This window comes from Oxyura jamaicensis, chromosome 3 (genome assembly GCF_011077185.1).
Source record: "Oxyura jamaicensis isolate SHBP4307 breed ruddy duck chromosome 3, BPBGC_Ojam_1.0, whole genome shotgun sequence".
Lineage (NCBI taxonomy): Eukaryota > Metazoa > Chordata > Aves > Anseriformes > Anatidae > Oxyura > Oxyura jamaicensis.
Genome location: NC_048895.1, coordinates 5685288 through 5712783, shown reverse-complemented (window position 1 = coordinate 5712783; position 27496 = coordinate 5685288). Strand labels below are relative to the sequence as shown.

The window sequence follows — 27496 nt, the reverse complement described above, 5'->3', positions numbered from 1 at the left end:
TATATGACAAGCTGGAAACATTGCAAAGATCAAATATTCCTTAAATACTGTAAGAAAACATTCGGAAATCTATGAAATCGTTTACCAGTTTTCAAATATTTCCATTTAAATAACACTCAGGAGGAAGGAGTCACTGTCCAGCAGTTTTTCATTTACAGGCTTCCATGATACGTGATTGTAACAACAGCTAGCCCCGAGATTGAAGGCCTTGGAGGTCCTTTCCAGCCCAAAAGAAGATGCTGTAGCTGTAAGAGGCTTACTGTTGTACAGGATAAGCATCTCTTAATTTGTTCTGTAACCTGAACACGTGTCATTTTACGTCCCCGTAAATTTTTCAGGTACAGTGCTAATATTAATTATTGATTGGATATAGAAGTGTCAGCTCCCATTGTGTACAATTAATAATGCATGTTGAATTGTGAGATAATAAATGTGTGTCCTTTGAAAGTAAGCTAGCATGCATCAGATGTTTTTATTTTCCGTTATCAAAAACCAATTTATAATTCTAAAGAACTGTTGTCGTTTGATTTTCTGAGGGGAAACGGGCATTTTCTACCTTTTGCCCTACCTTAAAAGGCTACACTGTCTTCATTCATTTCAAAGACCACGGAGAGGCAACACTTAGGAGGAAGTTTGCACAGCTTGTGGCTTTGTTACAGACCTGTTGTGGCCTTTTCCACAGGCAAAGCTTTCCCCTGAACCGTGCCATCTTACATGCTGCCAGAGGAGCCCACGCATTGTGGCAGGACTTGGCTAAGCTGGGGTTGTGCGCAGCAGGGCAGGTGTGAGCAGAAACACGAACTTGGGCTACAAAACTACAAACCACATGCCCTACATCTCTCTTGACAGCTCCGGCTGTAAAAACATGGTTCCCTGAAGCCAAAAGTGTCCAGCTAATGCAATGGGGAGCTGGGGCTGACTTCAAGAGCACTGGAGTCCCAGCTACTGTGTTGACATTCAAGTGTATCTCTGGCCCATGAGCCTCAGTAACAAAAGTCTCATTGGTTTCAATTAGAGGAGGCTCAGGTCTATTTACTGTAACTCAGTTGATTCTCAGAAAAATAATTAATTTCTTGTCATGCCTCATGTGTATTAATTTTTTGTAATTACAATGAAATTGGAGGCAGGGTCAGGGAAGGAAATGCACCTGATTTATGTTTAATTTGATGCACAGGCTGTCAAGGACAAAGAAACTGAGATGCATGCCCATCCTCAACGCACTGCGTTGTGCTTAGATAGCGAGTGCCAGACACACTGTAGAGAAGAATCTAAAATCACACAATACTCTAACTCACAGAATTCAATACTGCAGTGTAAAGAGCTGTGTTTCTACAACAGCCTCCACAGTATGTAGAAGAGATGCCCAAGGGGAAGAAGATAAGGACAGGACAAGCTTAATGTGTATTAATGACTAAGGGAAGAAGACAAAGAATTTGAATGGGGGAGAAAATAACTACAAGCTGTTGCTGATAATAAAGCTGCAAGCAGATAACATAAATACAGAGGGGAAAAAAGGAGAAAAAAATACATATGCCTTGCCTAGCAATGTTGCTGTTAGGAATAAGACAGTGGCATGACAGCATTTGAACTTTGTTTTCACTGTGCTTTCACTGCAATGGCACTCAAGCTAGAAAGTTTTTGAACTATGGTCAGTCAGCATTTGATTTACTCATTAAATGATATTTCTCCTTTTCCAAACATGGCTGTGGGACTGGGTGCCTTGTTTCCACATATACACACACAGATTTGATGATAATATTCAATTTCTAGTTTCTACAGCACCAGAGACTAGTTTGTCATACCCTCATTACTTACATGTACACAGTAAAACATTTCAGGCCCATTAAAGTCAGTGTTACACTGTTTTCAGAAGGACCACAAGATGAAGAATTACTTCCCAACTTTTGCCTAACAGTATCCATTCAGGAAGCAAAGTCTCCAAGTCTTCCAAGAGAAAAAATAAAAAAGCTATCTTTTTATATAATAGCCCTGAAAATGAAAGTTACAAACCAGTCTCACATCTAAACATTAGAAAAAAATTACATATATGAAAGAAAGGCAAAGTTTCAGGGTGTGAATCAGCTCCAAGTACTTTCATCTAAAAACATGATATTTTAAAATTCAACAAAAAGTGAGCCCTCTGCCTCCGGTACAGGGAACTAATTTGCATCAAGTTTGTGCAGTTTCTAAAAGCTGTTGCCTTAAATGTCAGCACTCAAAGGCAAGCTTTCCTCTGGTGGCCTACACACACCGCAACAAAGGAGGCTGCAAATGCATACTTAAAAAAAAGAAAAATAAAAAAATAATCTCACTGGTATGGCAGTCTGTTGCCAACACTTCGTGAAACGATAATCTTCCTGGTTTTGACAGAGCTCTGTGCACAAAGCCATAGCACAACAAATTCTGAGTCAGTAAGAAATAACCAAATGAAAGTGATCGATGATGGCAAATCTGTCTCTACTGGAATTATTGTAAAAATACTAAAAATTCTTTCCCTCATATATTAAAGTTTTTGTTTAGGGGTTATTGATACTGCCAGAAAACCCCTTTGACACAGCTAGCATAAATCTTAGTGGGCGTTTTGACACTGAAACACCAGAGACCAGCCTATTTAAAAAGCTGCCCCTAGAAAGGCTGCTGTATGCATAAAATACATTGGTGATTCTCAGCTGGGAAAGCATTTGATCTATTTTATATCATACGCCCTGTCACTAGGGAAGCTTATGAAGCACATATGGATATGAAATATGAACACGAAGAAAAAAAATAAAAAGATACTTAATAAAATGAGTAATTATGTTTTGCTTAAATCCTCTCATGCCAGCAAAAAGCACATACCATCATAAATTCAGTAAAAGTCTGCCCATTTCAGTAGGTGGGAAAGGAAAAAAAAATGCAGCCAGGCCCTGTGAGGCACATTACTGTAGAGGGTTTTCTCGGGAGAAATCAAGAGCACTGACTGAGGAGCGCTGATTACTGCAGTGCTTTAACTGACGGCCAGATGCAGGGGAAGACAAGGGATCTGGAGCTGCTCTGTGCCATGATCTAATGCTTGGCACATGGACAGCTGAAGAGTCTCATGCTACCAGTCCACCCCAATCTCTCAAAATGCAACACAAGTCCTGAATGACAAATTCTGACTGCAGGTATGCTACTTATAAGTGAATCAATAAATTAAAAAAAAAAAAAAAAAAAAGGAGAAAAAAGAGGACACAGAAAAGTAATGATGTGTCCAAGTATCTGTGAAAAGCTGAGGTTAGAAGTACTAATATTCTTTGAAACATATTCAACATTTAAATTCCATTTTTTGGTTCACATGCCTGAGAAGCTCATGATCCTACAGTATGAAATACAAACCATACTATTTTTCATGCTTTTAGACTCAGATGCCATAACGTTGAAAAGTTCCAGGTTAATTATAAACATGGCTTTTAAAATGAAAGTAGAAAATCAGAAATGCAAACATTTTTTTTTTTTTTTCAAGCTATTTTAAATTTCTAGCTATTGAGATCTTAGCCTAATGTGTTCTCTTGGTATTTGACAAAAATGACATGAAAACATTAAGTGACAACCAATACTAAATATTTAAACTGGAATACAAGCACATAAACATTAGGACTGTAGACACAGACAAGAAATTAAAAATGAAGCCTAGAGCACATATCTGAGTGAGTGCAGAAAAAATGAAAGCAGAGATGACACAATGGGCTGTGGAGAATCATACTTGGATATGAACTCTGCTGAAAACAGGTCTCCATACAGCAGTCTGATTACATGGTTACCTAACTCTTCCTGCCAAAGAAGGACGTACAAAAGATGACTCCAAACCTTCTCCACTGAAGTCAGTGGCAAAACGACCACCAACTTCACTAGGAGTGGGAGTCAGCCCATAATATGTAGGATCAAAAAATGTATTTCAGAACACTGCATGCAGATAAAGTGCACAAAATTGAACAGGGGAAATCCAGCAAGCAATATAGAACCTTGGGGACTAAACATTATGAAAACTCATTGTTTTCCACAAAAATATATCCTCATCAATTATCACAAATATCCAAGACAAGCATGCTAAAGAGATATCTCTTTTTCATTTCAATGTTAACTGTGTTTTGGTTTTGCAGTGCTAAAGCACAATAGAGTGAAGAGCACACTCTGCTGGTCAGAAGCACCATTTACACTGAACTCTTTTTAACAATGTGACATGACTACTGAAAAATAAACCAAATTATATGACATCTGACTTGAGGTGGTGCTCCTTACTAGGCTGCTACTTGATTTTTGTTTTTCATCCTGTATATTAAGGTATATAGCTAAAATGCTATGTATGCATTTTGTCATGTTTAAATATCAGTCTACATACTATATACACTTTCTTCCCTGAAGGACATTTAAAGTATTGTTCAAAATTCTTTACCTTGGGTTTTTCATCCAGTATTTGCTGACGAATCTCCTTATGTTTTTCTACCAGTTTCTCCTGTCTTTTACTCTGAGCATCTTCTAGCTGTAATAAAACAGCAGAGAAACCTGTTTCAAAGGCTGTGTATTCTCCCTTTCCCACCCCTTCACTGGTAAAACTTTCATTGCATTACTGTGCTTTAACTTTTACTACATGAGATGTGCAGGATCGATCCCGCTCCCAGAAGAAAAGTATTTGCATCTTAGAGTCCTAAACAAACATGCTGATCAGTTTTAGGCCTCACTTAATACAGCACTCGAGCATGTGCCTGACTCCAACAAGAACTGAGCATATTTAATTGGTTAATTCTTTACACTGATTCCTGAATCAAGGAAAAATGTGAGCAAAAATGGGACAACATTTGAATTGAATTCTTCTGCACTGAAATTAAGAGAAAATTCAATAGTGGCAAAAGTTTTGTAATAATTTCCTACATCAAAGTATTGTAGTGCATACTTTCACCATAGCATAAACTATGTATAGCTACAGAAATACCAACATCTGTAGTGAATTTCTTTGACTTGTATTTACAGAGCTCTCAGAATGATTTTTGTTTTCTGATAACTGTACAAATGTATTTATGGTTAAAATGTACTCTAAGATTGCTTATTGACTTTAAGAATTCCTTATGCAATCTCTACATTCATGAAACAGCAAGCCAATTAAAAAACACATACACAAAAAAATTCCTCAGTATTTAAAAAAAATCATAGAGTACATGTTCCGTGAAAAAACATAGGATATTCAAAAACGAAATCACAACTTTATTAAAATATGGTCCCATTACTCTCTCCCACTCCCAAAGACTAACACTTAACAAGATCTGTCTGAAATTCCAGTTTTTCTTTTAGTGGAATGTCAATAGGAGCCCACACTGCATCTTTTAAAAATCTGTACTTGTGGAGTCTTTACACAGAAGCTTGGAATCTGTAGTGTAAAATGACCTAAAACATGAAAGCTGACATTTTATCCCCCCAAATGAAAAACAAACATATGGCCTGACGTACCCTTTTTATGTACTGTACCACCTCTTGGATATATGATCGAATCATTTCAGTCTTCTCTCTGGGGAGAAGCAATCAACAAGTTATTGTAGTCAATAAGATCATACCAATGTACTTTAATTCTCCACAACTCCCCACAAGAATGAGTAAGCTGATGTTTTGAACTTATGCATCAGCCTAACTTAACATTTAGTGGCTTCCTGGATGTGCCTTTTATAACAGGTGGCATCATTGCTGTATGAAGGGCTCTCATTTCCCTGTGAGGTACCACAACTCCTCTGCTCTTCCATGATAGTCTTTTCCCACAGGGTATTGTCACATCTTCAAAGTGATGGCAGCATTCCTTAGGGCCCAAATGTCAGCCTAGGAAAGCCCACAACCGTCAGCAGGCGCACACTGCCACACTGTGGCACTTTACAAACTACGGAAATTATCTCTGTCTGTGTAGATGCTGCTAGCGACATCTCAGAGATGATGGCAAAGCTCCCACAAAGGACTCAACTTCAGTCCTCAGCTTTGCTATGTAAACTACAGAAAGCTGAACTTGAAAGAAGTACTTTGACTGGCTCAGTGAGACAGCTATTAGGTAACTTTTGGTCAAAGACAAGATGCCGCAAAGGAATAAATGCACATAAAATAACATTCTGTGGATGCCGGAGTTGACCAGATTCAGAACAGTACTCTAAAATGTAATTGCCTAAGTCAAGAATAGTGAATTGCAATCTACTGAGGTGGCATTAAAATCTGATGGTTTTAGGTAGTTACACAATCCCTAGGCACAGGTAGAATTAGAAAACTTAAGCAAGAACAATATAACATATTCTCTCTATTTTTTTTCCCTTTTCTTCAAATTTTCATAACAAAAGCTTTAAATAAACAATGGCCTAGCATGGATGACTCAAGTGGAATTTTCCAGAAGGTCTCACTACTCCCTGTTCCACTGCAAAAGTAAGGACAAACTGTATCACTTGACAGAGGAAAGCTGAGTTTCCCATTTGGTTCCCATCTTACCTTTCCCAAGGGTTCTCTGAAAAGCCTGGAAAAAGAAAGCCCTTGGGAAAGATGAGTAAAAAATGAAAACAAAAATGAATTTTTACTTGTCTGTTCCTGAGCCTTTCTCACTAGCATCTCATTTACCTTTCAGCTAGCAAATCATATCCTATTGCAATTGATTTTACTGCTATATTTTTGTAATGACTATTTTTTTCTATTACATTTTATCAGACCTAATTTCTCCCCTTTTCAAAATAAATTATTCCAATTTTATGATCTCTTTTTTTTTGAAGATGTTTATACGTTTCTTAAGTTATCTGATGCAGTTCATCGCATGAGTGTGTGACCCTCTTCTAGTGTTGCCAAGCACAAAGATTGTACAGAGAGGCTCCAAAATCTATATACATCTTTTTACCCAACATAATTGTGTTTTACTCACATGGTAAAACTCAGATATGATGGATTTTGTTGTTGTTGTAACTTCTCCTGTATTTTAACTGTTCTTAAATGTTACTAAAATAAAGACTGGTAAAAAAGAATATCCCAGCAAACAGTGAAGGATTAAAATGTTCCATTTTCTTTGTGAGCTGCTTGCCACAACAAGTGAAGAAGGAAAAACAAACCTAGACACTGTGCCTTTGGGAAGAATATAATCAACTTGTGTAACTCCATAACTTTGCATTGTCTGGTGGTGCATAAATGAAATTAATATTACTGTCCCTGTTCACAGAAACTGCACCCACGGAGCACAGTTCTCCTCTGTCTACCACCAGAAGTAACTGCACACTGAATAAAATTGTTACTGGAGGAGAGTCAGTAGCACGGCATCTGAGGGGAATTTATCACAAAAGTAGAGCAAACCTTCCAGTGTGTTTCTGCTATTTCTTTTAGACAGCAGCTTTAACAGAGTTAAGAACAAAAAAAAAGATAACACAAATAAAAAAAAATAAGTTACAGTGAAATCAAACCCTGCAGGAATTGAAGTCACTAAGTCTATTTATAGCCATACATAAAGGAATAGCATTTGGATTAACAGTGTCTTGGTGAATCCTTGTCATGACACTCATAGGCACGTCCCCATATTATACATCAGCACCTTTGCAGCTGACCCAGACTATCAATGCTTGCTGAACAGGAGATTAGATTCGTCCCAGGAAATTAAATTAGTATCAGCGGAAGTAAGAAGGACTCCACAGCTCTGGTGAGGTATTACAGTCTGACTAAAAGCTGTCTTGTATTTAGGGTTGAGACCTTTCTTTGATTTTCCAGTTGTGAAAAATCTTGTGTCTCCTCATAACATATAAGGATATAGATCAAGGGATACACTTACTCTTCCATTTGATTTTTATCCTTGGATTTTGCTTCTGTGATCTTCTCCTGCCTCTTCTTGTCCATTTTTTTCTTCAACTCTTTCTTTTCTCTAAAGCGTAAAAAAAAAAAAAAGAAAAGAAAAAAAGGAAAGTTCAAAATGAAAATGAAAAATATCTAAATGAAAAATACACGCCACAAGGAGATGCAATCAGTTACAAGGGGGAATAGCACCTTACTTTTCACATGTTTCTTTCAGTTTCTTTAGCTGGTTGTTCTGACATTCCTCTGCTACATCTGTCAACTTCTGAATAAGCTAAAAAAAGAATTCCAAGAAACAGAAATATGCATTTTCAGCAAAATATTATACATTCATCTAATTTTCCTCAAATATCTGTGTTAAACATGTGAAAATGTTAAACCATGACCTGATTAATTATCTATGATCAAAAGCAAGTAAACATTCTCATTAGTGCAAACACATTCTTGTGGACTCCAGTTAGACTTGTATAAGTCTTGTATGGACTTGTATAAGACCAACTTCCACAGAGACTATGACTTCTTTGTACATCAAGGTGATATATTCTGAGAAAATTAAATGTAACATCAAAAGATTTTTCTTAGATTTTACTCTTGCTATGGATTAAAATGTCTGTGATAATTCATAAATGATCACAAACTGAACTTGTGCAACATGAATTACAAGCTGAATTCCTGTTCACTTCAAAGTTCTCTGCGAGTGCTGAAAACATTCCTCTTGCACAGAGTATTATTACATGGAGCAGCCTGGATTTCAGTTTGGTCAGGTGGACAAACATTCATGCATGATAGCTAAGAAAGTTAAGCTGTATCTTGATCACACATCACTGGATAAAGAATATCATAGTTGTTGGTGTGAAATCTCCTGTGCAGCGTTGGGTCCAATCTCATTTGAGCTGAAGCTGTTAACAAAACCATGCTTGTAGTTGTGATGCTGACAGATGAGGATACATGGACTGGGCCTCTGTTCAAGTCCAATGAATGGTGAATTAAAATGGAAAATGGGGCCAATTTGATTTGATCATGCCCATGGTTTAAGCTGGATTCTATTAAATAATCTTCTCAGGATGATGAACAAGAAAATGCATAATAATGCCTAGCTAGTCTCATCCAGCTTTTCTTTCCTTAGATAAAAGAAGAAAAATACTGAGAATAGGCTCTTCTCTGAAAGAAATCAGAAAGAATCTCTCCTCTGCAAGGCAGATTTTATGTGGAACAAATATTAATTCCAGCATAACTCAGAGGGAAAACTTTCTGAATGTTCTGTGTTAAAAAATGAATTTATCATGACGCTACCTAACTTGACAAAGCACAAAATGGGACTTGGCTTCGGGAAATTTTTGGGAAATGCCATTTCCTATTTTGGAATGAGAAATGAATTAACTTACAATATCATCCCAACTATGTGGGTCCAAAACATTTTCTTTTTATAAAAAGTAAAATCCCTGAGATACAGCCAACAATTGTTACTGCATCCCTGCAGCACAGGTAACCGTGTCCACGCACTCCTGCTGGAGCTGCTCCTGCTGCGTAACACTGATGTGGTTCATGTACAACTGATGATAAACAGCACCGCTTGGGAGCCGCAGTTCTGTGCTACGATCCATGTGGATGAATTTGTGAAAAAGCCTTGCTGAGCGATTTAAATTCATATCACTCTTCTGCCCTGCTTTTTGGATGGCAGGACAGAACAGGCAAATCACTTCAGACACCAGCAATGAGGCAAAACATCATATAATAGACAAAAATTGTGAGACAGGATTGTCTGGAGTTGAGAAACAGTTTGCACTCCCATAACACCCTTTTAAAAACGTTCTCTTCTGCCTGAGAACATCCATCAGCATCAGCTGCCATCTGCCCAAGCTCCTCTATTGCAGTTCAGAGGGCTATGATCTGGCTGAAGTTGTGAGCCAGACTCCAGCTGTAAAAACAAACTAGCTTGGACTGATGCATACACACTATTTATTCACCATATACAGATTACGTCCTGCATCCCCTTAAAGCATTTGTCTGCAGTAGGAACACTGTTTGGCAAAACTCTGTGCCCTGGGGAATGTTTGAAGCTATTTTCATTTATTTATTTTCATGGTGTTCCAATTTATTTCCAGCTAATACTGCCTACTTGAGTACTGTACATTTAAGTAAGTGGCAGAAGAAAACGGGAACATCAACTAAAAGCTGCAGAGAACTCAGACATATGTAACTAGAGGTAAGGACTCAGTACTGCAGCATTAATAGTAAACCTATTGCCTTTCTGCCTTCTATCCAAAGCCCTCCAAGTATGTTACAAGTGTTAGTGACAAAGTGGTACAACAACCCCTTGAAGTAGTAGCAGTGGACCACATGGGAATCAAGATCTGAAATGGACTCCAAATGAAAGGAAGCCCCACTTCGTTCTAACATCACGCTGCTTTCATTACTAACCCAGAGACTGCTAAAGAAAACCAGATGCCATAAACGTACCAGCTTAATGTGCTCTCGTTTCTGGTACTTTTCACTGTAATACTGTTCCTGTCGGAGATTTAGCAGCTGCTGTTGCTGCTTCTCCTTCAGCTCGACTAGCTTCTGGGTCATTTCAGAGTCGAGTGCAGCTAATTCTTGTTCAATAGCTGAAGAACTGTGGTCTGGGCTGCCTGTTTCAGATCTGCAAAGACACACACACACACACACACACCAGCTCCAAGTCACTAGGTATGCATGCTCTGCTCCGTATTTAAACCCTGTTTTTAATGCAGCTGGTTACATGTAGTCCATCAAGTAAGTTTCTTAGCACCACATATAGAGGAAGAAGATGATTTTAGCCACGGTAAATCCACTAATTTAATCTTTTAGCAAAGCAAATAGTGCTAATTATTTTCTAACGGGACATGTATTACTTTTAAACCTCGTATTACAAACCTGCCATGGTGGGGTGGAACAGGACTTAGTGTAAACGAACTATAAATGAAACTGCCAGGATTTCCTATAAACATGCGCCCATAGAACTTATTTCTCCACTTCCAGGCACATAACTTGAATTTCAGAGCTTCCTAGTCCTCAGCAAAAATGGTGAATGCTAAGTATTTTGAAAACACAGTCATCCTTGCATATGCTTAGCAATAAATTTAAGAGCATAACTTTACATCTGCATTTATAAAAAGCTTAAAATGGTTAGGAACATCCCTTTATTTGGTATTTTCTCCCCCCTTCAGGAAATGCCATGCATAGCACACACACAAGAAAGTGCTCTATGGACTCCTGACTTCAGGAGGAAACTTAACTTCCCAGTGGGGAATAAATCTCAGAAAGGCAACACATAGGAACAAAGAAAAAATATAAGAAAAAAGCTAAGAAGCAAACACCAAGGACTAGGTTTTATTTTATTTTTGTTTCCTTAAAATAGAAGGAAGGATAGATGTAATGGTGAAAGGAGACATGATGACACTGCTCAACGAAAAAATAAACAAAAAAATTGCAAAAGCGGTATCACTCTCAGGCCAGCAGTAAACTAAGCCCAAGAAAAATGTTTTTTAAAAAATATGATTATGCTGTGTCTCTGCTTGGCTGCTGTGTTTACTGCTGTACTCAGGTGTTAAATCAGTTGCCTGGGAAACCTCAGGAACAGTGCATGAGATGGACAAAATAGCAAAACCTTGAACAGAGAGGACTGACTTAGAAGAATGACTTCTCTACTCAGAAATTTGCAAATATTACAATGCAGAGAACTTGCTGCACTGGCTGCCTGTCTTTTCTTGCCCACGTTCAACTTTGCAGCTGCTGTCAATTAGCATAACTTCAACCAAAATAATGTGAAGCTGCTTTCATCAGGCTGAGGATACAGACCAAGGTAGCCTACTTGTATCTCTTGTATTACCATTGTATTTGAATATTCTGCTATGAGGTTAAGTGGTATCACTGTGACAGGTGAGGGTAATCTACATACAGAGCCACAAGACAGCATTAAAGAATATTAAAGTCAGCAAATTATGCCATTATGCCATATATTTTAAAGCTGACATCTCTTGTATTTTTGGCAAAAAGAAGGCTAAAACAGTAACTGACTCTTAAGGGACATGATCATTAAATAAAAACTTCAGAACTACACCAGCAAAATACCTGTGTTTGTGTTCAATAAATAGTTCAACTGTCCCACAGACATTGGCTTTACTGAATCTTTGCCCCATTTTAGACATGGGCATGAAACACTGATTGCTTCTGATCAGAGACAAGACACTTTTATGACAATCTGATGCAGAGACTCTTGATGAAGCAGTGTTTTGTACTTTGCACTTACAGGTAAATAGCCTCAGTAATAATTTAAAATGGTAAAAATTGCCTTTTCCCTTGGGATGCAGTATTCTATTAAAAATCTTCTGCTTGAGATAATATGTACTTGCAAGTTTGAAAAGCCCTAAATACATACTCCTGCTCCTTAAAAATTCAGCAACAGATTTTTTAACTTTCAGATTTCTCAGTATCTTCACATAAAATTTTCACATCTCTGAAATCACCGTGACAGCTCCCCATAACAGAATACAGTGTTTTATTGCCTAATATCATGAATGATTTATGGTCAGATCATAACAAAATAAAAATCCCAAATCGTTTTTAGTCAAAGAAAGATGAGTCATTTATTCAGTTTGTTCTTCTACTTAAATTTGAATAGAATATGCTAAAGAGGAACAAAACAATATCATATTGTTTTGTCTGCCACTATCTATCACACACACGATGGAAAATAAAATGAATAAAGTATCACTGTGTATGCAGCTGACAACCAGTCATTAAGGGATTTTAACAAATTCAAGTGTAGAACCCAGTGGTCTGAAAACTGGCAACAGTTAAGGCCACCTGAACATACATATGTTGAGTACTAAGCTCTTACTAAGCCAAAAGACATTCTGTCATTGGGCAAGCATAAACGAGTAAGCTCCTTCCTAGGGACAAGTTAGGGCCTGAATCTTGGTAACTTGCAGTTAGAGGTACTATCAACACGAGTAGTAGCTAAAGCTTGCTGGCACCTTTTTTCTCCAATAGTCTCCTACCAAAAAATATCCAGAATTTTTTTTTAATGGCCATTCAATGTCTTAATGGTTCAAGATCTGCAGCTATATCAATTTTATGCAAAAGTTAAAAGGCTTTTTTGCTTATCTAATTACTTTAAAAAAATATGTTAGAATGAGAAAGCTGCACTAATGGGAAAAGGAAAAAATTATGGGGGTACTCCTAAATAATTATAATTCAGTTGTAATAGTATTAGAAACTGATTGTATCTAAATGTGCATATGTTTTGCTAGGAGTTAAGAAAGATCTTTAGTAATATAAAGTTCCTTACCATATGAACAAGACGAAAATTGTGGAAAGATTAACAAGACCCAACAGCGTTTGCATTTCAAACTGATAATTGCAAATGCAATTCTCTTTTATTATCAGAACAAATAAAAAATGTTATCAGCAAACACAAAGAGATGAGCTATGGTGCAATGCAAGACTGAGGAAGAGACGTAGCACAGAAGGGGTGTGCATGCAGAGGCAGAGCCAGTCAGTCATTAAGAGATTCCCAAGCGGTCTGGATCAATCATCAATTAAATTATAGTCAGATGTTAATAACTGGCAGGTATTTCTTTCACCTAACTATACATGTGATGCTTTTTACTGTAGTATGAGTTTTCTTTCCAGGGCTCTAACTTGGAGACAATGGTCTTCATCCAAAAATTCAGAAAATCCATTCTAATCACAAATAACATCGTGAGGACTAGATTTTGTTTCTGTTTTGAAACTGGAGTCTTGCTCCACCACCAGGCAGCTCACTGTGGTGGCCCAGAGGGAAGCAGTTGCTCAATATGGGCAAGATGACTGTGTGCTGGCTGCAAAACCTTCTCCTTGCTTGAAAAAGAGATATTACAACATTACGATGTTGTACTATGAAGTGTGGGGCAAGTTTCCAATGAACTGACACCCCTTATCCTAAAGGAGGTCAAGCATGGGAGACAATGGGGTGCTCTGATAAAATGTGGTGCAGCTGACCTGAGTAGGAAACTAAAATACATTATCCAGATAAGGTTTCAGTTCTTTGATGCCTCAGTCTGGTTCCTGAACTGCCCCTAGTATGTAGGGGAAGCCCAATCTCACTGTTTGTGATTAAGTTTACCGCCAAACCACTGGCTCCTGTTGCCAGTATAGCTGAAGCACGTACTCACAACAAAGGACTAAGGAAAGTCCCAAGACAAATACTGTATGATCTTATTTACAGGGAAAGAGGTACAGAAGTGTGAACAACTTATCTGGCTTCTAGCAGAGAATCAGTGTATCATAGAGAGGGCTTTTTTTCTGCTGATTTCTGTATCAAAACACCTGACTTCATTTTATCTAGGAATATTTCAACTTGTGATTTTTTTTTTTTTCCCCTGTGATCTATCATCACCTCCATATTAATTGTCTATCATAAAAGAAGTAAACATATCTGATGCCAAAGACAGGAAAGCTGCATTTAACATACTTTTTCTTACTGTCTCTTTTTGCTGTTTTTTCTAAAACTGCTCTTCGTCGCAGGTAGTCATTTTGGATTTCATTATACTTTGCAGTGTGCTCTTTGATAAGATCAGTGGTTTTCTTGTGGTGCCTCTTTACAAGGTCCTTCATTTCCTTGTAGTGCTTCTTCTGAAGCTTTACAAACGACTTCTGTTGTTTTAGCTCCTCAATAGTCTGTGCTTCCACTTCTACAATGATAATAACAAAAGCCACTTCAATTTTCTACTAACATACGATTTCCATCAGAGAAATCACCACCAGCAGGAAAGCATGCTTTCTTACTGCTGGTAAGTGAAATGTGTTAGCTTAAGCTGACCAAGTAGACTTCTTTGAAAATAAGCTAACTAGATTAAAAACACTGTGACAAATTTAGAGTAGGAAATGAATCAAAAATTTAGAACAGCAGTATGTCCAGCAAAATAAAAACCATGTACTTTTTTTTTTCCCCCCTCAAACCCCTTCAGATGCAAGATTCACATCTGCCTGACATATAACAGCATCATCTTACACAGGTATGGTCACTGTTCTTTTTTGTAAGCGCCGTGCCAACACCTCAGTTTTCCCTTCTCTCTGGATGGACTACATAACATACTAATGGCTAAAACCCTTTTACAAACAGCATTTCAGCACCTGCTCCTCTGCCTTGACCTGGGCACTGGGTGGGAGCAGCTGTCCCGGTATCATCATGGCAACCCAACAGATTTCACTTCTTTTGTGATGGAGACCCTGCATCAGGAGAGTCATGGCCAGCTGTCTGCCAGTCTGGCAAGGCATCAGAAGCTAAATGCCAAGAATTGCACTCCAGAGCTGTCACTGAGAATAGCAGCTATCCTCGATGTCCTGCTCTGTGAACCCTGATCAGAGTTTGAGCTCAGTGTCTGCTAATCTGACCTCCATAAGCTCACCCCAAATTAGCAAAAATAACAAAAAAAAAAGGTGACGGAGGGAAGGAACCCTAGTCTGAAGACCCTTTCCCAGATCTCACAACAGATCAAGCATACAGAAATGTTGGAAAATGACTTAAAAATAATGAGTTAGGAGATTTGCAATCTAAAATCTCTCTCCAAGCTGAAGGATGTGACTCCCAGTTGCACAGTAGGACTCTATATGACAGGCCAGTTTGCTTAATGCAACAGGATAACTTCAGTTTTGTAGGAGTGATAGGAAGGATACAGGGCTAATGGAGATAAAATCATTTCACTACTATTCACAAGAGTAGTAGCAAATTTAGCTTCTGTTCTGAGCATAATGCTGTTTTTTGTCTGCATTAGATGTGAACGTTGTGCCTATGAGAATGCAATAAGAGAATAATTTTTAAAAATTCCATGTTGGCAACCAATGGTGATCTCAAGAAGCATGTACTCAAACATTCAATAACTTCATAGCTGAGGAAGAAGACATGGTAAGCATATTTTCTCTGAGTTATTGCAGTCATAATCCTTCAAAGAAATGTTTAAGTCAGATGGCCCATTTCATTAAAAAATATATTTCAATTGACAAAAAAGTGTATCCTTTATATAATGTAAACTGTGTATTTAATACCTGTGAGGACACTCTGAATAAGATCTTCTGTCTTTGCAGGTGCTTTCACCGAACCTAGAGATAAAAGAGATGACTGATATAAATTCTTTTTATAAAAAACACCATTACTGTGCCACTAGATTGTATATTAAAACATGGTATGTGACACAGATTGCATGCTGACACAAGCATTTATTAATCATTTGAGAAAACACATCTTGAATAGAAGCAACACAAAACAACACCAATCCTGTTAACTAACACAAAAAGGTAATCTAAAAACCCACCTGAGCTTCCTTGTTTTACTTATGAGGAGGGTGCATTGAACTCACTGATACGACTCATAGGAGTCATTTAAATGGTATTAGGCTGATGGTTAGTACAACCGACCTATATCATGATGACAGTGCAAAATATCTGTCCACAAGATGAGTCCAGCTCCTTGGAAGTCAGATGTATCACGCCTATTAGGACTGCATTCATTAAACTATATACACTGTCATTTATGATAGGAGAGACACTGATATAGAATATGTAAGTATGAAAACCTGTATTTTGTACATGGAATAAGATGTAACTACTTGCATAAATATGGCATATTTGTAAAAACAATTTAAAGAAATTCCTGCACTTGCAATCACAAAAAAGCACTAGCAAACTTTCTTGTTTGCAATGAACTTCAATTCCACCCCAAAAGCAACTCTTAAATACAAGGTACTTGTATGATTGAAGAATGACCCCTAGCAGCAGAGTGGGAAAATGTCCACCCATTTTATAAAAAACAAACAAACAAGCAAAAAAGAAAACACCAAAACCACTTTGTTCTTAAAATGTAAAGCACATGAAAAATGATCTACATTTCTTTTGAAAAGATGGTGTTTTCTTTTGTTGTTTTGCTTGTGTGGTTATTATTTTATTTTTTTTTTTTTGTTTTTACCTGGTGTTGGTTGGCTATGGACAACCTGAGTTGCTGGTTTCGGTGTAAGAGAGGCAGTGCAATTTACTCCATTTTCTGCTGGTGTTGGTCTAGGTTCACTGTTAGCTTCAGATGGTGCATCTCCATGGTCCACCTGAAAATACGAAATTATTTACATTACTCTATCCAATTAACAGAATTAAAAATTTTCAGATCTGGTTTACCCCCTTTTTCAATAAAAATATGTAGATGCTACACATAAATCATTATAACAAGAAAAAACAAATGTATCTTTAAGAGACACAGTAACCCAGGTAGTACATTTATGCAGGGCAAATTCCAGGAAGAAATAGAGCACGTATTATTCTGTAGAAGTATTTTCATTTTAAGTTGATATAACTCATCAGGAACATTTTTCAGTAGAGTATGTATTAGCTGCACCAGATGTGAAATCTGTATTTTATTGAAAAGCATTGTTCTCTGCCATAAAACCTTCCTAGATATAATGTAGAAGGTAGCAAGAAAATGCTACTCAGATCCTTGCTGTGAGCAAAATGTGTATACAAAATTACTTTTAAATTTCATACAAACACAGTACTATCATTATTCACTGTTCTTACAGCACAGAGACATACTTCTGATTCCCAAGATCTTACATTCTTGTAATTACACTCCAAGCATAATATGTAAACAGTACCTCCATCCTGCTGTATAAATACTTCTGTGGTATCCAAATATTTAAGCATTTTCTACAATCTTTTCTTTCTTTCCAGTTTCCTAAAAGCTCAGGCTTACTATGCGTTGAACGTCTTGTAATTTTCCTTGTGGCCAACAAGTTTGTAAATGACAAGCAAGCACCCAGTGCTCAGCAAGCAGAAGGTCAGTGAAAGCAATTTTTATTTTGAAATGGCCAAGCCCCCCTTCTCACTGTCCCTGCAAGGGGCCAGTTGCCATGGTGTCTCAGGGTAGTCTTGGATTTGTTCCTTCAGCTGCTCCCATTTCACTCTGTGATGGTAATCACATTACATGCAGAGGCAGGATACCACAGTTGTTTTTATTTTTTTATTATTTTTTTTCCCCTTGATTATTCTACACTAGCAAAATATCAACCTGCACTGCATCAATAGAAGCAAAATGCATTTTGATCTGTTTTGTGCCGCTCCTGCTGATGATTTCATTCATCTTGGTCCTGACAACGTAGTCTAAATTGCAAAAGGATTTCCGTCTCAACAGCCTATTTCTACCAAAATTATAGGAGGGAGATACCGTAGTCAGAAACATGATGCAATTGTAAACCAATGCCAAAATCTTTATCTCATGTGGGAATTACTGCAATAAAACAACAAAAACATGACGTAGCCAATGTTTATGACGGTAGAACAATGTGCCTGGAAAAAGCTGTAGCTGTGACCACTGCTTAGATGCTATTCGTTAGTTTGATAAAAAATAAAAATACTATATAGATCATCAACACTTAATAGAATGCCTATTTTCTAACAAGTTATTGCCCCAAAAGTCATTGCTTCAAAAATGGATACTATCTTCTTCTTTTGTGACTCAGTTTGTACGTGGTATGAAATGCTGCATCACAGATTGTTAAGCTATCAACATCGCCTGTCAGTTCTGGACACAAAACATCTGTTTTCAGAAACTAAAGCAGAAATGCAAGACAGGATCAGGAAGTGAATAAAGAGTTATTTTCACTGCATCAAGCAATCTAATTTCATTAAAAAGCACTTTCTTTTCTCTTAATTAATCACACAGAATGCTAAAGTAAACATGATTTTCCCTTAGTGCAGAATATTTTAGGCTCTTTTTAAAGATCATGCAATCCAGTCTTAGAATTTATAGTTCTAATATTCACAGCAAGTGGTTTATATTCCACATGTTGCCATGTCTTTTGCAAGACAGTATGTTTACTATGTAAAAAGAAACATGCTCATGCAGATACATATGTCTATGGCCTGTATTTTTTTTATTTCTGCAGAGAAAAGAGCCTGCAATGGATTGGGATTGAGAGATCCTCCCCTGGTATTGAGTATATCTGTGCTGCACTGCTAGACTTGGTGCACAGTTTTGAAGTTGGTTTGTTTTTATCCTTGGCGAAGTATAAGCAAGTCCCCCTGTCAGAAGGGTCAGATCAACATAATTTCCATTACTGTAACTTGATCTGACCATCATGATTTACAAAATAATGGCTGCATTTTCATTTTAAATAGTGGTATCAGATACTCTAAGTGCAGCTGCTCTCCTAGAGATGTTTTTATTTACTTTCTCCATCAAAATAATTTTTTAACTAAAGAAGACAACTGGACTGATTACACACATTTGATTTACACCCAGGCACACAAAACAATAGTTTCTATTTCAACACTACTTTATGGGTAGAGACAGCAGATCCAATGCTCTGCTGCTTCTCTTGTCATTAACAATCCCACAAGGCCTCCTGACTCCTTGACTCTGCAGAATAAATTGCATGCAGCCCCAGGGATGTTACAGCAGCAGGGACAGCTGAAAAGCATTTTACTCTGGCTAGCTTCTCCTAGATCCCTAAACCCTTCTGCACCCATAACTGTGGGGATGAAAACATATGAACCAGTTACATCCATCGTCTTAAGATGGGATTAATTCATCACCAGAAACTCCCAGCTGCAAATTTCTGCATAGCTTTTTCACTTTGTCTATAAAGATTTGTCTATAAAGGGCAAGGGAGGAGAAGGCAACCTTCACTACCAGTATGCTCCTAAAAAAACACTGTGCATAACAAGTATAACTAAATAGACAAAACCCACACTGCATGTATTGCAATGAATCCATTCTGCAAAGTCCTGTCTGCAAAAAGAGCTCTTTTAAGACCAGGCTGGAAAGCAGGACTTGGAAGTTATGAAGTGACCAGAAAGTTCAAGGTAGGAATTCACATTACACTCATGATGGGAACACTGCAAAACTAATACAGAATAGATGCTGTAAATTTTATCAGTTCTTCAGCATTCTTCTTTTATGTTATTAACAGGCAGTGTAATTTGAGGCTTAAAGAAAGGCTAATTTATTTATTTAAAACAATTTGCTGTTAGGTATCTGATTTTATTACTTTTTTGTTAGAAGTCTGAGGAACTTCTGAGATGAAGCTTAAACTTCTAGGCAGCAAAAAAAAAAACCTCTCAGTTTTTCCCCTGATAGCTGCAAGAACCCAGCTCAGATAAATAAATGTGTGAGAGAAGAGGGAAAAGGGTGTGGGAAGGCAGAATCTGTGCTTGGAGGTAGCACAGCTTTGGACATATTAAAGCTAATAGTGTGTAGATTAGAAACTACATATAGGAAAATTGAATCCTGGTGTAATTACGTGTACGTATCCGGCAATACTCGGAATTATTTAGCTATGTTGCCAGTGAACGTACTTGTAATTATTAACCATTGTGATTCTTGTGGGTCAGTATAAGTGAACAAATCATTCAGCCTGGCCAACTGATGAAGAAAATATCAGATAAAATGATCAGGCAACTCAAGTTTTCCAAATACCTTACCTAGAATGAGAGTTTATAAATAGAAAGTAACAACGCTGTACTTAGATAGCAACTTAAAGCGGCAGTTTTGTACCTGTCCCTTGCTACTTCGTGTAATTGAAAGGTTGTACATTTTTAGTAAATGCACCACTGCAATCATTACAGTTTTCTTTAAAAAAAATATTTCTCTGCTACTCCAAAACCACCTCATTTATCCTGCGAGCTTTCCAGCTCCTCGACACACGGTAACACTACCTAAGCACTACAATTCAGCTTTCCATCTTCCCATTTGCTTTAGAAGATATTCTGTGACAGATTTTTTCTGCAAATAAGCCTGTAAACCAGAGGAATCTGTACTTTTTCAAAAGTAAAAATGACCTCTAAGGTATTTAAAGGATTATGTTAAAAAAAGACTTTGCTATTAAAATAGAATCTCATGTGTAGAGCGTCCTAGATAACTGTCTAGGATACTACTGAGCATTTCACAGTGTCCTCATTCAGCCGAACTTGTGACACTGCACAAAGAGTAAATTGTTGGCCACTGAATTGTAATGACTTTCACTCATTTGGTCTGCTTTGGGAATGTATTCTTGGTTACAAAATCTAGTTCAATGAGGCTTTGCACATCTGAGAATTAAAGAAGGCAGTCACCATAGATGAGGGCAGTTTAGGATTATAAAGTATTTCTGCATCTTTGCTGGAGACCTGTACAGAGTGCCTTTTGATTCACGTGATGTGCTTTACATCTGACACAAGCAATCTTTCAAATATAATGTAGATATTTTCAAACAATGCTAGAAGATGTCCCAGTGATAGCATCTGGAACAGAGACACAGAACATCTGGATGAACATAAGGCTTATTGGAAACAAAAGCTAAACTGTTAGTACTCTTAAGTATGCTCAAAATTACATCTCTGCATTTGTATGTACAACTTCTCCAATTCTGCAGAAAAATGGGGTTTAAAGTTTAGTCCTTAAGTAACCATATATATCCAAACAGATATCTAACAACTGAAAATATGGTTCTCATAGCTTTAAGCTAAACTAGAATAGGTCTGAATATTTAGTTATATTATGCTCTCTTCCCTCTTCATCTCTCTTTCTAAGATCTATGAAGGGCTGGATCAGGTGACCTCCAAAGCCTCTTCTCTTTCCAATCTAAATTACTGTATGATAATACTGGGTCTCTTTAGGGCATATTTAGAGAGTGTATAGAGACATCAGAATCTGTGAGATTTTAATGATTCTGAACAGAATAAGTTCTCAAGAAACAAAGTGCTATAAAACAGAGCTTGAAATTCTAAAAAAAAAAAATCGAATACTTTCAGGACAAGCTGCTGATACAGAGTTGTCATTTTTGTACGGGTAACTTCAGCATCACACTGGAAAACAACAAGCAATGACTTAAGATGATTTAATTTACTACACAAGAAGCCTACTTATCAGCAAAAGCCTAACATGCTTTTGCATTCAGGGTTTCTTTACCCCTGAACAGTAATTTGTACCATGCACAACATACTGCCTGCAGCAGAATGCTACTTGGTCGTAACATATTCTAAGTCTCATCCTGAGATGTTTGTAGGTGTTTAAGTGATCAACATACGCAATCCCCAGGGACTTTCAATATTTGTCTTTCTAAGCAAAGTAGGTGCTTTTTTAATACTGTAACATAATATGAAGAGATTCTGAAGCCTCCCTTACCTCTTTCTTTACCTCTTCTTCATCTTCTAGAGTCAGTGCTGCCAATTGCTTAGCTCTCTGCTCCATCAAGTTTACATATCTGATTGGATTAGATAAGGCCTCAATCACATCTAGAAATAACACAAATATTTCAGTTCCAAACCCATTATGTTATGCACTCCTCAGGCTTTAAGAAGCTGTATTTTTTCTACAGATCTGCTGCTGACTGATACACCTAGGTCCTAGAAACATCAGTGAAGGAGAGTATGCCATCACGCACAAGTACTCTAATGTGAACCCTCTCTGAGTTTCTGCTGGGGTCATGTCAATGTACATTTTTGTGAATATGGTGGTTTTTGCTGGATGTTCAAAGCTTCCAGAGTCAGCCAACTTGGATCCTACTTCACATGAGGTACAAAGAGAAGCATTAGTAAAAATTATGTTGTTTAAAAAATAAAAACAACAAAACAACTATATGGAAGATATATTTTTAAACTGAAGATGTATAGTATAGTCTTTAGACCTATCCTGGTTTAGAGCTGATTCCAAAATACAATACTCTACATTAAGCACAACTCTCCTCTGCTTAGGGAACAACTACATACTATATCACATAAGCAAAGTGTCATCTGTGTTTCAGTGGCAAATGCCTGACCTTCTTCCTCCTTTAGAGTTATACAGAATCTGCTTAAAAGAAAAGAGTTAGCCCTAATCCTAAGCCTCAGGAAGATGGCTATAAATCAAGTCATCTTGTACAAGTAACGAGACATAATGATCCAATCAGGTGCACAGGTTTCTTCACAGGACTGTTATCCCCAAATAGCAAATTAATTTTGCATTTCAATTAACCTTTATATTCCTTAGCAGAAAATTTTCACAGAATTACCTGCGTAAGTATCAGGTACATAGTCTTTGACCTCTATGTACACAAAGAGAGCTGGCAATGTCAAAGGTTGGTTCCTTTCATTCCTCAAACAGATGTAGTGATAGCCTGTAAAATAAAAAAGAACCAGTTCAGAGCATAAACTCCTCCACAGGTACATCCATGGCAATCGTGTTATCATTTGTTATTTATACTTTGGCTCCAGCTGAGCCAGCAGCGCTTGGGACTTCTGGTAGGGAAAGATTTACTTGAAGGATTTTAAAGAAAAGAATGCAAACAAGAGGCTGTTAGAAAGGCACATGATGCTGCAGTTTAAAGTAGTATTTGTACATTATTTTCACATCTCTGAATAACACTAGGCATTGTCATTAATGGATGCATTTTTTTTTTTTTTTTATTTTTTACTTTTGGCTGGGTTGGTTTGTTTGTTTCATAGCTCTTATTTTGTTTTCTAAAGTGACCTTTGTAGTATGCAGGAATTTGAACTGCCAAGTAAAATTGTAAAACATAGTAGTCCATCAACAACACAAAATCTAATTAAAAAAGAAAAAAGAAGAGGCAACATGGCATTATATCTTCAAGGTGTGTGAGGGGTGAATCCTTCACGTGACCAGCTGTAGGAATATATCTGAACAAAGAGCATTTTCAGACAGACTTGAAAGCTGGTTGTCCTGTAAGAATAAGGGTATGGTGTTACAGCAATGATTGTCAAGTTAAGGCGAGGCATCACAGACAGGGCAGCCCCAAGCCCCTTCTGCTAGCCAACCACTGCCCACTCCTGCTCCTTGTATCTTGTGCACTGCCACATGCCTGACTTTCTGGATAGGCAGTTCAACAACCTAAATTCCATAAAAAGCAACTTTCAGAATCCACAAGGAGTCTTCCCCTCAGTTTAGCTCCCCCAAAATACCTCACCATAAGGGCAGACATGCATTAATGCCAATTTAAAAACAGTGGTGGGAGCACACAGGTAGGAATGGAAGAAATGGACTTTCAGTCCCACCAAACTGTTACAGCTTTGGAGTGCTGCAAAGCTGCATCCTCTGCCTCACAAATCAGTGCCTCCCACACCATGGCTGAAGCTGGTGTCCTAAGGGATGATTATGGAGCTGCACATATGCGTAGTGGCAGGACACAAGTCACCAGAAGGATGTGCTTATCTGAGGGGATCCTCATTTGGTTGATATGAGAGACTTCCTCTGAAAGTAACAGCCAAATTGTTGCTTTGGGAATAGCGATAATTCTGTGGAGTTTTGTGACAGTATGATATCGTTTTCTATAATGTCTCAGAAAAGACTTAAATTATGTATTACAAAGGTTTCTCAGTTCCTTTTAGCTCCTCCAGCAATTTTTCAGCCTGTACACGAACTAAAATCAACATGCTGTTCTCCATCACATGCTGTAAACTAATGCTTACTGAAGTCAAAAGGACAGAAGAAAAGGCCTGCGGGTAGAAGCTCTCAAAAACGCTCATATGATATAATACAGTGGCCTCTATTCAGAAAAGCACAAACCTAAAAACACATACATGATTTAGTGCTCTGCTGAAGGGACTCTGTGTCACAAGAAGGGTAAATTCCACAGAAGGGGATGAGCTGTGGTAAGAGCTCACTTCCACCAGATGAGGGAAATCCTTCATAACTGCCTTTCTTCTCTCCCATAAGCGGTCTTCCTCTGGAGCTCAGCAGATCCTCCATGAAGCGATTTTATCCACTAACTCAGCAGAAAATATACCTGGCATAAAAATGTGAAATTTTCTGCTGGATTGATTATCTGAGCTCAGTCACAAAAAGGTGTGGAGATAGGCAGAGCTGGCACAACAAAATAGCCAGGGATGTGGGGCCAACAGACAGGAGAGAGGGAGAAAGGAAGGAGAAACGACAACTGCTGAGGAAATCCTGCAGCAATGGATGCCGAACAGTCACCTTCATCTAGCCTGTGTGTGCTCACAGTGAGGCCACATGACCCACACCAGCTAAGGCACCAGCTAAGACGGTAAGAGAAGGGACTGATTTCGACAGTACCTGAGCTCAGGTCTCCAGAAATAATACAAACAACTGCTAGATACAAGGACATGAGTTCTGTGCTACTGCTGGGACTGGCTAGAACAGGTATAATGTAGACACAGATACTCTTAAACTGTGAGTGAAGCTAGGAGCACGTTTATGGCCCCTATGCTTGCCCTAATTTAGGTTCATCTTGTCATGCAAGATGATTTCTAGTTAAGTGGACATTAATTATAGTAGCAATAATAGTAGGTTTTCTAAAAAAAAAAAAAAAAAAATCAGCAATAAATTTTCAAGTCATTTTGGACTGATTTAAAGGTTTTGGAGGTCTACAACAGCTTGCAAACAGGGCACTTGATGTATGCATGTAAAAATTAGGCTAGCGGTGCATGTTGTTTTTAGTTCCCAGCCATAAACCTTTCTCAAAAAGATGAGATCAAAACTGGTTGCTGCTACCCTCTTTGCTCTCTGTACAAGAAACGTACAACTGCACATTTTAGCAGAACTGCGACCATGCAGTTGATCTACTGAAGACCAGCAAGTGCCAGCCATTTCTCTTGACGCTTAATGCTAGTGGTTTTCCTGGTTCATTATAAATTTACATTTCTGGTGAGATATGGTATTTCTCTTTTCAAAGTTGAGATATATTATTTAAATCCCCAGTTGCTATAAATCTGCAGGCTTGCTGCTGATTTACAGTGGTCGGGATTTGAATTTGCTGTTTATTTTCACTACATGTTGTCTGTCTCAATGGACAAAAAGGTTTACCTGGTCGAATTGCTGAGACGGGTAATATCCGGTGGCCAATAAATTTCCCTCCTTCCTCATACACTGCTAGCCTCAAACATGCGAGGGAAGGTAAAACAACCTAGAAGGAAATATTTCTACATTATTAATTTTCTGCTCTGAATGAAACAGCTCCTTTTGGACATAGCAGACAAAGTTCAACCTAGCAGACAGTAACACCTACATATCCACAGAAAGGTCTTACCATACAAGACATCCAGCGGTATGTACCTGTGCATCAAAATAACTCTCATAGAAACATTTGTCTTTTAGGAAACTTGAGGTGGAAAATGAGTACAGTATGTTCAACCCAGCATTTTCAATATGGTACAAGGGACTTAGCTCAACTCTTATCGCACTTGAATGCTGTTCTGTTTACTGCTTATTACTCAGCCTTACATGTTTTTTTTGTTTTGTTATTTTTTTCCTTTGTGTCTGTGCCAATGGGTTTACTTATTTCTGAGAAAAGCCACTGGTAATGCTTATTATTGTTGAAAACTTAATAAGCATCTCAACATGTTTTCCGAAGTGTGAATTTCTGAGTTACATGAACCATGTCAACTCCAGTAAGGTTTTCCAGTGCTGCAACCCACTCACTGGCCAGGATAAAGAGGTTTAATTGGGTGGGATGTTTACTAGCATTGGACATTTTCTTGGCACTATGTAAGAAAGAAGACCAAACAGTGAAAAAAGAAAACAAGAAATTGAAAATGGCTAATAAACTACCCTACTAAGATTTGAATTTTAAATATTATTTCTACAAAAAATGTAGTATAATTTATCTAATTTTCTTGTTGTATGCAAATATGCATATAAATATACATACTTTGAACCTGGGTGCAGATAAGTATTTTTCCTACAACATGTCACCCTCAAATTCACATAGACAATGAAAGAAAAACAAAAGCAACAATCAAAAAGAGAGTCTATAATTTATTTTCAATGTTACTAAAAATAGTAATCTATGCTTCTCTGAGCATAGAGGCAGTCAGGCATGATTGTAACTAAATAGAGAAATGAAGTACACTAATTAGAAGTTCATTGCAGAAGAAAAATCCTACTGATGTTTCCAAACTTAAGCTTTGGCAGGCTGCCAAAGGAAAGTTATTCAGAAAGCAAAATATTCAGGGGAAAGGGCTGTACTCCCTAGAAAGCATAGCTGCAAGCACCAACTGTATAAACATCTCTGTGAACTGTGCATTTGCCTAGAGAAATTAAAAATATATATTTTTTTCAAATACCTGGACTCAGGAACCAATTAACCTCACAGTCCAGTAAACATAATCCAGATAATAGCAGAGTTTCTGGTAGAGAACTGGCTGCAAGGATACCGTGAAGCAGAATAAGATATTATTGTTGAATAATCCTACTAAATGCTCAGTATTTTCTACTCCTATGTCTCATTTCAGGTAGATTGGGATTTATACAGCTTCATAACTTAGCTTATATTTCTGTAACACACTGTAGAATTAAGCAGAGATAAAATTGCTTTGAATGAGCTAGTTTGGAGAGCCAGGTTGTTACAGCTGTACTCACATCTCCATGCTTGGAGGCTAACAGGATCTGCTTTTCAGCAGGGCTGTTCAGCCGAGGCAATTCAGCTAAACTGCTTCTGAGTTCTGCACTTGCTCACTTACAGCATGGCACAGCACCATACCACGCAGATGTGTCTACTGACATATTTGCTCTTTTTAGCTGTATTCTAGTGAAACAACCAACGAGACTTGAAACTACTTTATTTCAGTAGTGGCTGGGCATGGCTAGAGTAGCAAAATTATACTAGAAATAGTTAATGACAAATAGCTGAAGTAGTAACTATTCAGCATTTATCTTTTTTTAACAAATGTAAATTTTCAGTAAAACACAGAATTACCCTTTTGAACAGCGATG

At 37.6% G+C, this 27496-nt stretch overlaps 1 protein-coding gene across 12 annotated transcripts in view; it reads right to left on the bottom strand.

Annotated features, from left to right (window-relative positions):
- PLCB1 (phospholipase C beta 1) overlaps nt 1-27496 on the bottom strand; it is a 378680-nt gene that overhangs the window by 57667 nt on the left and 293517 nt on the right. For all 12 annotated transcript variants that reach the window (XM_035320058.1, XM_035320059.1, XM_035320060.1 and 9 more), the window contains 11 exons: nt 25589-25688; nt 22818-22922; nt 21953-22062; nt 16769-16901; nt 15853-15906; nt 14279-14498; nt 10264-10444; nt 8001-8077; nt 7784-7873; nt 5464-5521; nt 4415-4501 (listed from right to left, as the gene is read on the bottom strand). In XM_035320058.1, the coding sequence (XP_035175949.1) occupies nt 4415-4501; nt 5464-5521; nt 7784-7873; nt 8001-8077; nt 10264-10444; nt 14279-14498; nt 15853-15906; nt 16769-16901; nt 21953-22062; nt 22818-22922; nt 25589-25688 (1215 nt within the window). The remainder of the gene's footprint in view (nt 1-4414; nt 4502-5463; nt 5522-7783; nt 7874-8000; nt 8078-10263; nt 10445-14278; nt 14499-15852; nt 15907-16768; nt 16902-21952; nt 22063-22817; nt 22923-25588; nt 25689-27496) is intronic.